Here is an 11,928-nt window from a genome sequence, read left to right as displayed (position 1 = left end):
TCTCACACAGTGCCATCGGGTGGCTGTGCCCTGTGTGTTCTGCCTGCAAGCCCGGGGGCAGTGAGATCGCCAGCATGAGGATCCCTGTACAACCCCCGTCCCCTCCTGCATGACACAGCCTTCTCCACTCACTGACCTGCCGAGACCCTGCTCCCCTGGCTTCCTCTATTGAGCCTCAACCCTTCCTGGTGTACCAAAAAGACAAAGTGGTGCTGACGATCGTGGGAGGAGCCTCTCTGATCAAAGAGGTTGCCTAGGTCCCTTAGGAGATGAGAAGTGAGAGATGGGGTTACCATGGAACCTAGACCTGAGTAATGAGTAAAACCAAGCAACTGTACCAACACTACCAAACTCTACATACCCTTCCCTGCTGAGGCACCCCGAGACTTTGGAAACAAGTCCTGTACCCTCTATGCAGGATACTCTGATAGGCCCCTGGTGGGCATCTTGTCCTGAGGCACCATTACCCACTCTACTACCTTTCCAGCCTGTTATGTCTAGGTTTGGAAGGTACTGGAAGCTGAACCCCTCCCATCTCTGTATCTGAGTAAATTCCAAATAAAACCAAGAGCAAATACCTGTGCCTTCACTTCTGCTCTCCCGGGCAGCTTTGGGGTAGGAGGCTGGGCACCCTCAGTGGGCCTCCTTGGTGGCAGATACCCCAGTCCTAGCTCCTTTACGTAGGTAAGGAATCTGAGGCCCACATTCATTTCATATCACAATGGTTAAGGCTGAGACCACCAGGATGCCAACCATACACTCTAGTCTCCCCTCCGGGCCAGAGGCTGCCAAAACTCCCAGACAGCGGCCAGCTCAAGGACTGTAGGTCTCAAACCTCCCAGCTTATTTGATCTAGGGAAGATTCTTGGAGTATCCCAGAACTAAAGTTCTCTCTAGAGACCTTTTCGAGTTTGATAAAGACTGGAAGGTGAGGTTGTGTGCAGTACCTTGGCTTGTAAACTTTCTCCTTGGGGTTCAGCGGACCCAGTAGGTACCTCGCTGCTATGGGCCTCAGGCCCTGGATCTATAACATGCTCCCAGGCACAAAGGACACTGCCTTGCCAGACCAGGCCCCGCCTTCTCCACAGGTCCCTCGGCCTTGATTTTGTGCTGAAGGGACCCAGCTTCTGGGAAGTGACTTCACCACTTCTAGTCACTTTGGTGGGTCAAGGACACATCCGCCTTCCCACCTAGGCAGTCTCAAGCATTTCTGTAGGCTCCTTCTCATTTTTAAAATTTTATTAAATGTAGACTATTAGTCAAATGATTGGAAAAATCAATAGTGAAAAATAGTTCTTTAGGGTTTTTTTTTTGTTGTTGTTGTTTCAGATGTGTACACCACACCGTACTTGCCTGTCACAGGGAGCCCTGAGGATTGGGCTCACGGTAGGCTCCTACCCAGGCCCTCAGCTTCTCTGAGGAGGCGTCCCACATCCTGCCCTGATAGACATATGTACAAATCCCTGGACAGCTGAGGGCACCAGGCCCAAGGCAGAGCTGGGGTCACCTGTCCCCACACCTGCAGGAGCTCCACTCTCAAGACGCACACCTGGGTAGCTCAGCCCAGCGCTGCTCACCCCCAGTCTCACATCTTAGTCCTCTGCTCTCAGGCAGCTGCCAACTGGCCCAGGACGCGGCGGAACTGCTGAGTGCTGTGGCCGAGCTCCTTGACCCTGTCTACCATGTCCTGGGCAGCAGAGGGGCACGGGTACTGCAGGGCGGCGGCCTTGGTGGTGGCCACGATGCCACGCAGGAGGTCACACAGCAGATTGCTGTAGTGGGTCACTTGACTTCGCACATCAGCTGCCTTTGCCTGCCGCGACAGTGTGTCTCCAATAAACACAAGTTTGTGTGCACTGAGAATGACAAACTTGCTGTGTGCCACAAAAATCTTGGGTGGCTGGTTGGTGGCCACTGCAGTGAAGAAGGCGTCCACTGCATCTGTCAGTGTGGTCAGGTTGGCCTCGCACTGCTCCAAGTAGAAGAGTAACAGCTGTCGGTCTGAAGGCCCCAGGCCCCCTGTCCGCCCCGGCACCAGGGGCTGGGCGGGTGTCCAGTTGGCCAGGTCATGGTCGATTGGACGAGACACCTCCTGCTCCAGTCGCTCAAACTGTTTCAGCTGTGGGAGGCAGGACAAGGTTAGACTCTCAGCTGACAGACACGTGCAAACACCTGCACTCATGAGAGCACGGCTCCCCAAAGCAGAGCGAAGCACCACTGTCAACAGCATTGCCGAGGACACACTGTGAGTGCACATGAAAGACAAAGCCGTGCCAGCTTCTTCAGACGTGGTAATCTGCGGCTACACACGTTCAGCTATTTAACTGTTATTAGGGAGGAGAGTTTTGCCACATATCCCGGCTGCCTCTGCCTCCTGAGTGCTGGAATTACAGGAGTGTACTGGCTTACTTTAATCAACATGCATTCCTTGACACTTGCTATGTGTCACACATGTCCCAAGTAGTTCACACATGGCTCCTTTACGTCTACCGTCACAGCTGTGAAGCGCCTACCCATAAGCCCCCAGTGAGCAGCCCAGCTGGGGGGGTAGGGGGAGCTATCCCTTGCCTTCCTTCTCTACACTTGGAGGAGAGTGGTGAGAGGTTCTTGTATTCACTTTATTATCTTCACAATCATAACTGAATGGCTTCAGTATTTTTCAGAAATACTTTCTTACCCTGAGAAATGATTCAAAATATACAGACAACTGTGGCTAAACACAGTACTGTTATTTGTAAGGAGAACTGGATACAATGTAAACATTCAACAACAGACATTATGTGACCTATAAAAAGGAGTTAAGAACAACATTAGTGGAGAGCATGACAGTTCACAAGTGTCATCTCCCAGGCACAGGGAGGCACAGTGTGTGGAGAGCAGCTGACTGGGGGAAGCAGCTTGTCTCAGCTTCTGTGACTCTAGTCACCAGTGTTTCTAGTCCTACAGTGTTCTGTGTTCTCTATGGTAGTTACCAACATTAACTACATTGTGTTTTTCTGCTGTGCCTGTAACGTCTCAAGCACACTAAGCAACTGCTACAGCCTCAGCTCTCTGATGACAGCTTCAAAACCAGTCACATCAGACTGAGTGGTGGCACACAGCCATGGTCCTAGCTCCTCAAGAGGGTGCAGTGGGAGGATCAGTTGAGTTCAGGTGGCATTCGAGATGAGGCAACACAGTGAGAGTGACATATTTAATTAGGCAGTGACCTGGCTGGACAGAAGGCAGCAGGGCTCCATCCCTGCCTGGCGTGTCACTGTGAGAGATGAAAGTGGAAGCCTCACCTGCTGCAGCTCCAGTTGGCCTTTGCCCTGCCGCATGATGTTACCCTTCTCTAGCAGCTCCTTCTGGGTCTTCTCAAATTCCTCCTTCCCCTAGAGGAAAGAGAAGACCTGGACTGAGACGTCTCTTCTAGGACAGAGGCACTAGCAGGTCCCATGGGTGCAAGGGCTGGAAGACCACCAGGTGGCAGTGTAGCTATATCAGTCCCAGGAAGAAGTGGCTTCTAAAGCAGGCAGCTTGGCACAGGAGGGTTCCCATGCAAAGCATGCGCTCACTCCACAAGGCCATGGCCCTCCTGGAATGGCCCCCATACCAGAAATCAAATCCAAATTCTGCCCTCGGCCCACAAATAAAATGGCCTGCAGGTGTCTTTTCAGAAGTCCCCTCTTACCCACCTCCCCATTCCCCTGTCCACTCCCCTCCCCAGGATCCCAGTGTCTGTTTCCTTGGAATGTCTATACACAGAATGAGTTATATTTATGGACACCAGAAAAGCCCATCCTCAAGGTTTCTGGAGCCATCCTGGTTAGCATTTCAATCCTCAAGGGCATAGCCAAGTTGGTTATCAGTCAAAAATAGGGCAAGACACAGGGAGGGCACTAGGGTTCATCAGGGGCCAATCCTGGAGCCCAAATTCCCTCTGAGCACAGATCTGTGCGTGTGATGAGAGGATACTTGGGGTGTCAGGGTCCTGGCGACGACAGTGGCAGAATCAGAGCTTTTGGGACAGGGCAGGGTGAGCACCCACCTGCAGATGGACGTAGTCATAATCCTCCATCCAACCCCCTTCACTGTTCTCATACTGGCCGTCTGGAGAGTCCTGGGAAGTGAACTTTGGAGGCGAAGGGAGAGGGCGTGACTGGATGCTGCTGGTTTTATCGGTGGGGTTGGGGTGCAGGGAGCTGCTTCCCTCGGGCCCTGGCCCAGGGGCTTTAGTCCGTCTGAAAAGCAGCGAGGCATTGCCATGCAAAAAGGAGGCTAGCTGCTTGGCATCCTCGGGCACAGCCCGAGAGCAGGCCACCAGGCGGTCCAGGTCTTCGAGAGTGAATCCTGGACCTCCCCGGCCACTGTCAAGGACCTGACCGTGGACCACCAGTGTCTGGTACACATCCTCCATCTTCTGTAGCTGCCGGCTAAGCTTGGCATGTAAGGTGCGGTCAGAAGTGTGGGTGGCATTGCTCACAGCACTGCGGGCGAACTCCAGGAGCTCCTGTACTGCCCCATGAACTGCCGCCACCGCGGCTCTCAGGTCCTGCACGGGAGGCTCCTGAGGCTCAGAGGCACTACGCCAGCCCCCAGGCCCACTGGCACTGCCCACCAGGTCCAGTAGGTAGGCTACGGTGGTGCTCACACTTTGCTGCAGCCGAGCCAGAGACTCCACAGCCACCTCCAGCTCCAGGGGCTCCCGGCCTGGCACCACTACCTCCAAGGAAGATGCTGACTGGCTGCTGCGTGTGCTGCCCGTGCTCGAGGCCGACAGGCGCTTGCCATCCAGTGGAGGCTCCCGCTCAGCTGGTGGGGGCACAGCATACACACCATCATCACTGACACCCCCATCAGCCACCTCAGGAGGGAGCACCCGCTCGCGAGGCACGTCATACAGTGTTCCAGGGCCAGGCCGCCGCAAACCAGGGGGCACATCATAGAGGTCAGGCGCAGGAGGCGGCACATCATACACATCCTCAGCTGGTGGGGAGTCCGGAGGAGGCGCAGCAAGGATCAACGGGTGTCGGGTTGGATCAAAGGGCTTGGGCTTGGCGAAGGCAGGAGGCACATCGTATGTTTCCTCACGCAGCAGTGTGCCGTCAGGCACATCCTTGCTCACAGACGGAGGAACATCATACACCTAGGGGACCAAGGAGTGGTTAAGGCTCTTGTTCATCTGTCCAGCAAAGGAACTGAAGGGAAGACGCAGCTGGTGCACACATCGAGCATGAGTCTTAGCTATAATAACTATGTCAAGAGTCTAGCTCGTAGCCGGGTGGTGGCGGCGCACGCCTTTAATCCCAGCACTTGGGAGGCAGAGGCAGATGGATTTCTGAGTTTGAGGCCAGCCTGGTCTACAGAGTGAGTTCCAGGACAGCCAGGACTACACAGAGAAACCCTGTCTTGAAAAACCAAAAAAAAAAAAAAAAAAAAGTCTAGCTCTGGGCCAGATGACTAATTCTCTGTGCCTGACTATTCACCTAAAAGATGGAGAACTCCCCACAGTATGAGGGTTGTCTGTGTTAGGTGTAGTGTCCAACTCTTACCTGCAGACATGTAGGAGAGACTTGCTACCATGCTGCCAATGCTGCCTCCGTCATCCTCACCACGTCACCTGACCTCGAGGTCCCTGACAGACTTTCTGTTCTATAGCGAGCACCTGGCTGGGCTTGGGGTTACAGTCCAGTCGGCTATCAAGACAGCTCTGTATGACTTCTGGTCCCCTTTCACACGCTAGTGTTCTAGTTGTGGATAGAGTTTGTGGTCGCCTTGCAGATACCTCTCAGAGCATATATAATAAGAAGGCCGTTGTCTAAGGTACAGAAGGGCAACTTTCTTTTCAAAATTAATTTATGTATTTCATGTGTATGGCTGTTTTGTCTGTGTGTATGTCTATGCACACACCATGCCTGGTGCCAAGAGGTCAGAAAGATGCACAGACCAACTGGGACTGCAGTCACAGACAGCAGCCAGACACTGCATGGGTGCTGGGAACTGGCCCTGGGTCCTCAAGAAGAGCAAACAGTACCTTGACGACGGAGCCATCTCGACGGCCTGGGCATTCTGTTTCTGTATCTGTTCCCAGAGCAGAGCCAGGGTCTGCAGACAGCAGCCCAAGCCCAGTGCACAAGCCCAGCCTTGCCTTTCTCTGCCTCTAGAAGCCCCGGCCTCAGCACTCAGTGACTCCTTACCGAATGATGGTTGGACAGTGGCAGGCCTTTCTCCACACTCGGGGGCACGTCATACACATCCAACAACGGGTCTCGGCCATTGGGGCCTTTGACTGCCATAGGGGGTGTGTCATATACCTGGGGGGGCACAAAAGCAGATACAGTGACACAACTGTCAGGGACACCTGGTCTAGGGGAAGAGTGGAATCCCCAGAACCTAGAAACCTACCTTAGGAACCTAGGTTGTGCTACCTAGGCCTTGGCTAAGCTGAGAAAATGCAGTTCCCAGAGCAAGGCCCAGTCGCTGCCCTCTCCCATGCCTCTGGTCCCCAAAACTCACCTCCTGGCCATACTGGTTGGGAAGCAGTCCTCGAACAGGGGGCACGTCATAGATGTCCTGGGGACCTGGAGCTAGCAGGTGCCGTGGGGTGTCATACTCGTCCTGCTCTGCCTGGGAGGCCTCATACACATAGCCTTGTCCTACCCGCGTAGGAACCACCACCTGGGGACAAATGACAGCTGTGCCACTGGCCCTATGACCCACCCACAGGTCCTCAGGGGAGTCCCTTGAGAGGTGGGTGAGACACACAAAGTCACACATCTGCACAGCTGGGCCTGGAGGCCCTGCTTCTCATTCCCTGGGTACTTTACTCCTCTTCTGGAGTGGAATGCAGTGTTTGTGAATAATGAGACCTCTAGGTTTTGTTTAGAGCTCCTTGGTTCTGGGCCATGAAACAGGAAGTCTCTACAGTTGGATAACAGAATAGGGTACAATTACGGTTATACACAGTTGACAAGATGGAATAGGAAGGGTATGAAGGCTTGGCTCCAGAGGCAATGCCAGTGGGCACTGGGCAGCCTGCACTGGAGTCCAGAGCACAGCAGGACCCCATGTAAGGGCTCCTGTGTTATACCTGTTGATACCTCTTAGCTGCCCTGCCTCAGAAAGTTCTGCTCAGCAAGAGAATACCTAATCACCATCACCTCTAGGCTCTGGAGGCAAAGAACACTACCTGGAATTGCAGCAAGCAACCTTCCCTTTCTCACAGCATAACTTAGAGGGACTCTTGAGCACAATGACCTCAGGGTTAAAAGGCATACAGGGCTAGACTATACAGTCAGCTACATGGCAAAGGCATTCTAAGTAGGACCACACCCTATGCTCTCTGTACCCATAACCACACCCACAGCTGCCTTGCCCACCTGAAAGCGTAAGCCCTCAGTGGGAATTACTGGTCAGAGACCCAGCTGCTTCCTCCCCAGGGCCTTGACCCTGGATCCATGGCAGTGGGGCATAGCAGAGCTATAGCTCTGTAGGGAGAAGAAGCAGGGTCAGGAGGTATGCTCTGTGGTCACACACTAACCCCAGACCACGCTGTCCGCTGACGGCAGCACTCAGCCTGGTAGGGATGGAAGTGGGCCAGGCAGCCTCCCCTCCACAAGATTCTCCAGCCAGGCTCAGGGTAACCTCCCCCATGGGGCTCCCTGCTCAGCCTTCTCCACAGAAAGGCCTTTTGTTTTCTAATCAAAGGGGATGTCTGGGACAGGGTTGACCAGGGCCTCCACACACATACCCTGCCTCCTTCGGGCTCAACATCCTAGACTCCAACTGAAGCTTCAGCAGACACACCAGTGCCATCTCCCCAGTCCCAGTCCCAGTCAGTCCCCCAGGACAGGGCACTCAGCAGACGCAGACCTGACAACCTCCCAGACAGTACATCTGAGCTAGGCAGTTGACATTCAGGCCAGCTGGGCTTCTTTCTGGGCTCCCTCTAGCAGACAGCCTGGCAGGCTGGTGTGTGCCACTGTAGCAGCTTCAGGGTCTCTTCTGTGGGGTGTCCCCAGCCACCAATAAGAGGGCCTGGGGGCGGAGTTGCAGCTGCCTCTCCAGACTCATCTCCCTGCTCAGGCCCCAGACTTGAGTCCCCTCCAGGGTTATTTTTAGATGTTGGAACCTGCCCATGGCAGAGCAGACCGGGGCTGGAGGGACGTGGCAGGTTAGAGAAGCCTGTGGCAAGGTCTGAGGCTTCTCTAGGCCCAAAGCTTCCTAGGTGGGAATTCAAACCCTAAAGGGGCAGACAGTGTAGCTCTCGGACAGAGGCAAGCCAGGCCTCAGTATGGAGAGCGGCGCACCCTTGCCTTGTTAGCCCCCATCCTGGGCCTCGTGTAGATGGGGCTGCAAGCACAGGCCGGAGGATCTCACTCCACCCCCTCTACCCCCCCCACCCCCCACCCCCCACTCCCGTGGTTAGGCCTAACGTTAAATGGAGATCCTATTCCTACACTCGCATCAGGTGACAGTAAGCAGCTATGTTGGCTAGCAAATGTTTTTCTGTTAGGAATTTTCTGTTAGCAAATGTTTCTCTATTGCTCAAGAGAATGCAGGGAAAAAGAGAAGCTGATTAGGGAAATGGATTCATCAGAGAGCTACTGAGTCCTGCTAATCACAGGCTACACTGCTCTGCACCTGATGCCCCATTAGCAGGTCCTGGAGGGAGACAGAGACAGACAGACAGGCATGTTAGGCTGAGCTGGAGAGTTGTTTTTCTTTCTAGCCTATACCTCTCCACAAGTTTGAAGGAGAAGGGAGACCAAACCCAGAAGCACAGCCCAGCCTGTCAGTTCTAAATGGGGATGAACCCTCCAGAGCAGCCCTGGCTCTGCAGGGACCAAGGCAGGAACCCGAGCAGCAGGAGTCAGCAGGAGGAACAAAGACTAGAGTCTAGCTCGGCTGTTCATTCTGTCGGGGGCCACACCCCTGCAGACAGCTTGGCTGCTTATCTTTCCCACTGCAAAATGGACAACATCTCACCAGCCTGCGCCAGCTGCTGGCTTGGTTGCTCACAGTCTATCCTCCTCCCACAGACAAGTTGCCTATCCTCCCAGGACTGGAGTGCCACAGGAATGTCCTGGGGTGACAGGGGCCTACCTGGCCGAGCAACCATCGCCTCTGCTGACCAGAAGTGCTACTTCCCAGACAAACACACCTTAGCTTACCCGTGTTTCTCTCCCCTGACCCAGGAACGCTCCTTCAGAAGCCGCCTTGCACAGACAGCCGCCCTCCCTGCTGGGGTCCCACCTGTATGTCTAGAGCTTCTGCCCCTCTGCCCTTGGTGCCCGTGCCTGGCCAGAGGCCCCTGGGCACTCCGGACCTTGCCTTCTCTGCCTACACAGCAGATGGCCACTCTTCCGGGGCAAGCTCTCCTGGCCCCATCCTTGTCACTCCCACAGGTAACACACGTTTGGCACTGTCCCCTCAGTCCCTGGTACAAGGGGTCATAGTTTCACAGACATCACAGGTTTTTGAAAGTAAGACCTGAAGATGTAGGCACAGATGTGCACATTAGGTGTTTGCTGCTATGCTCTTTGTAATAAAATCAAGCTACGAGCTGGGCGGTGGTGGCGCACGCCTGTAATCCCAGTACTTGGGAGGCAGAGGCAGGTGGAGTTTGAGGCCGGTCTGGTCTACAGAGTGAGTTCCAGGACAGCCAGGACTATACAGAGAAACCCTGTCTCGGGGGGCAGGGGGGGGTGGGGACCAAAAACAAAAAAAAAATCAAGCTACATGATTTATGAAGAGAGAGGACATAAATTTAAAGAGAAGAGAAGAGAAGAGAAGAGAAGAGAAGAGAAGAGAAGAGAAGCGAAGCGTAGCCAAGTGGTGGTAGTTCATGCCTTTGCAGAGGCAAGTGGATCTCCATGATCTCCATGTTTGAGGCTGGCCTGGTCTACAGAGTCAGTTCCAGGACAGCCAGGGCTACAGTGAAACCCACCCTGTCTTGAACAATCAAATGAAGCAAAAAAGTATTTACATGCACTGTAAAAGACAAACAGAAGATGCTAGACAAACTGTGCTAGCGGTTCTCAGTGACTGTCCCAAGTCAGGATGATCTCTAGAGTTTCTCACACATCATATACTTTCTATGGCAGATGAGCATTGCTTTCATGTTCATAAAAGCAGATGCAATGGTGCTGAGCCCGGGAAAGACCAACCTTCTTAGGAATGGGCACAGGGCTTCCCTCCTAGGCTGTGGGTTGGGTCAGAGTCTCAGGAACACTGGCCTGGATGGCTCCACAAAAGGCAGGCAAAGTCATAGCTAGCGAGCCTCTGGGTGAGTGAGGGCAGGCTTCTTCCAGTCCAGAGGAACAGCTGACCCAAGCTTTACTGCAGGGCAGGTGAGGAACTGACTGGGGACGAGTATGATGGCTGTGCACATGAGTTTGTGTGTGGGGAGGATGAACCTTGGCCTGTTTCAAGGCTCACTGGACACAGGATACGCCCACCCCCCTCCCCCGAGGGCCTGGATTTGATGGTAGGCTTCTATTACCTGCTCTTCTTTGGTCAAGTGACTAGAGAGGCAGACTGTGCACTAAATGGTCAGGCCTGTAGGCCAGGGTTCAAGAAATCTCATCCTCTGCAGACCTGCTCAGGCCACCTAGATGCCAAGCTTCTCTGTGGGCAGGCATGGGGTGACACTACCTGCTTTCTAGCTTGGCCCTCAGTGGCTTTGAAGACAAAGGCTTGTGCCATGGCTGAGCAAGCACAAGGCCAATGTCTCAGCAGACACAGGTGGCTCTGGACTAGACATTATCAGAACACGAAACTGGCTTAGTCTAGGTCGTGCTGTTCTCCTACGGGCTGCTGTGCCCACCACAGGTAGCTCTCTCCACCAGAGCTTCTGTGGCACCTGTCTAGCTGTTAAGACCTTCTAGGGAACAGCAGATGGAGATAGAGAGGAGATCCAGGGAGCTGAGAGAGGCAACTCTATCCTCAACATCTGGAGGACAGGCCTAGTAATTCCATTCCCTAGTTTTTTTTGAGACTGGGTCTTCAGTATGTAGTGCTGGCTGTTCTAGAACTCACTATGTAGACCAGGTTGGCCTCAAACTCAGAGATCAATCTACCCCTGCCTCCTATGTGCTGGAACTAAAGGAGTGTGCCGCCACGGCCCAGCTCCATTGCCTAGTTCTTACAGGAACTAGGAAAAGTGTTACTAGGAAAACAAGCCAAATGAGCATGAGGAAAAGTGGCTCCTGATTCAGTGTGACGTCAGAGATCTCTCTATTTCAGTCCTGCCTATTCCATGAGCAGAGAGAGAGAGAAAGAACCAGGGGAGAAACTGAGGACCCAGACATAACCTAGAGCCCAGAGGTCCTGCCTCAGGGAGATGGAATTGTTCTGTGGAGCAAGAGACAACTAGATGTGCTAGGTCTCAACTCAGCAGACAACTCCTGAAGGACAAAGTAGCCCGGAAGGCCAGGGTTGGGTTGGAGTTGGGAGTGCGGTGCAAATCCTTCAGTAGCATGACCCTTTTTTCTTAGGGAAGTCTCTTTAAGTGACATACACGGACAGGGCTCACACCTCACCTCCCAGGCAGCTGGGCGGACAAAGATAACTGAAGCTCCTTAGGAAGTAGGCTGTCTCTTTGGTCCCAGCCTGCTGCCTCGAGATGCAATTTCCAAGAGGAGCTGCTCTGCTCTTCTCAGCTCTCCCTCTGCTGTGGTGCTAAGCCAGACAATGGCCTTTCCCTGGCCCACCCTCCGGTTTACACCAGAGTAAAGTGGCCACAGTGTGAGCTGGGGCAGGCTCCTCCTCCCCGAGCTCTTCACTTTCCACTCAGGCCCAGAGCTTGCTGCTCTGGCCTTTCCTGGAACACAGGACACTTCTCTACACCTCTAGACCTGTCTGTCACAGGTGTCTAGCCTGTAGGTAACATTCTCCAACTCAGGGCAGCCTGCTCAAGACTTCCTCATCCTCTACAGCCACCTC

At 53.9% G+C, this 11,928-nt stretch overlaps 1 protein-coding gene across 2 annotated transcripts in view; it reads right to left on the bottom strand.

Moving 5' to 3' along the window:
* Positions 1-1,221: 1,221 nt before the first annotated feature.
* The window catches only part of Bcar1 (BCAR1 scaffold protein, Cas family member), a 34,353-nt gene continuing 23,646 nt past the window's right edge, over positions 1,222-11,928 (bottom strand). For both annotated transcript variants that reach the window (XM_052166742.1, XM_052166744.1), the window contains exons 3-7: positions 6,499-6,660; positions 6,180-6,296; positions 4,031-5,128; positions 3,285-3,374; positions 1,222-2,119 (exon numbers count right to left, since the gene is read on the bottom strand). In XM_052166742.1, coding sequence (XP_052022702.1) covers positions 1,607-2,119; positions 3,285-3,374; positions 4,031-5,128; positions 6,180-6,296; positions 6,499-6,660 — 1,980 coding nt within the window. In that variant the 3' untranslated portion in view covers positions 1,222-1,606. The remainder of the gene's footprint in view (positions 2,120-3,284; positions 3,375-4,030; positions 5,129-6,179; positions 6,297-6,498; positions 6,661-11,928) is intronic.

This window comes from Apodemus sylvaticus, chromosome 21 (genome assembly GCF_947179515.1).
Source record: "Apodemus sylvaticus chromosome 21, mApoSyl1.1, whole genome shotgun sequence".
Taxonomy (NCBI): domain Eukaryota; kingdom Metazoa; phylum Chordata; class Mammalia; order Rodentia; family Muridae; genus Apodemus; species Apodemus sylvaticus.
Note: the sequence above shows the minus strand (reverse complement) of the source record. Positions and strands in the feature narration are given on the sequence as shown.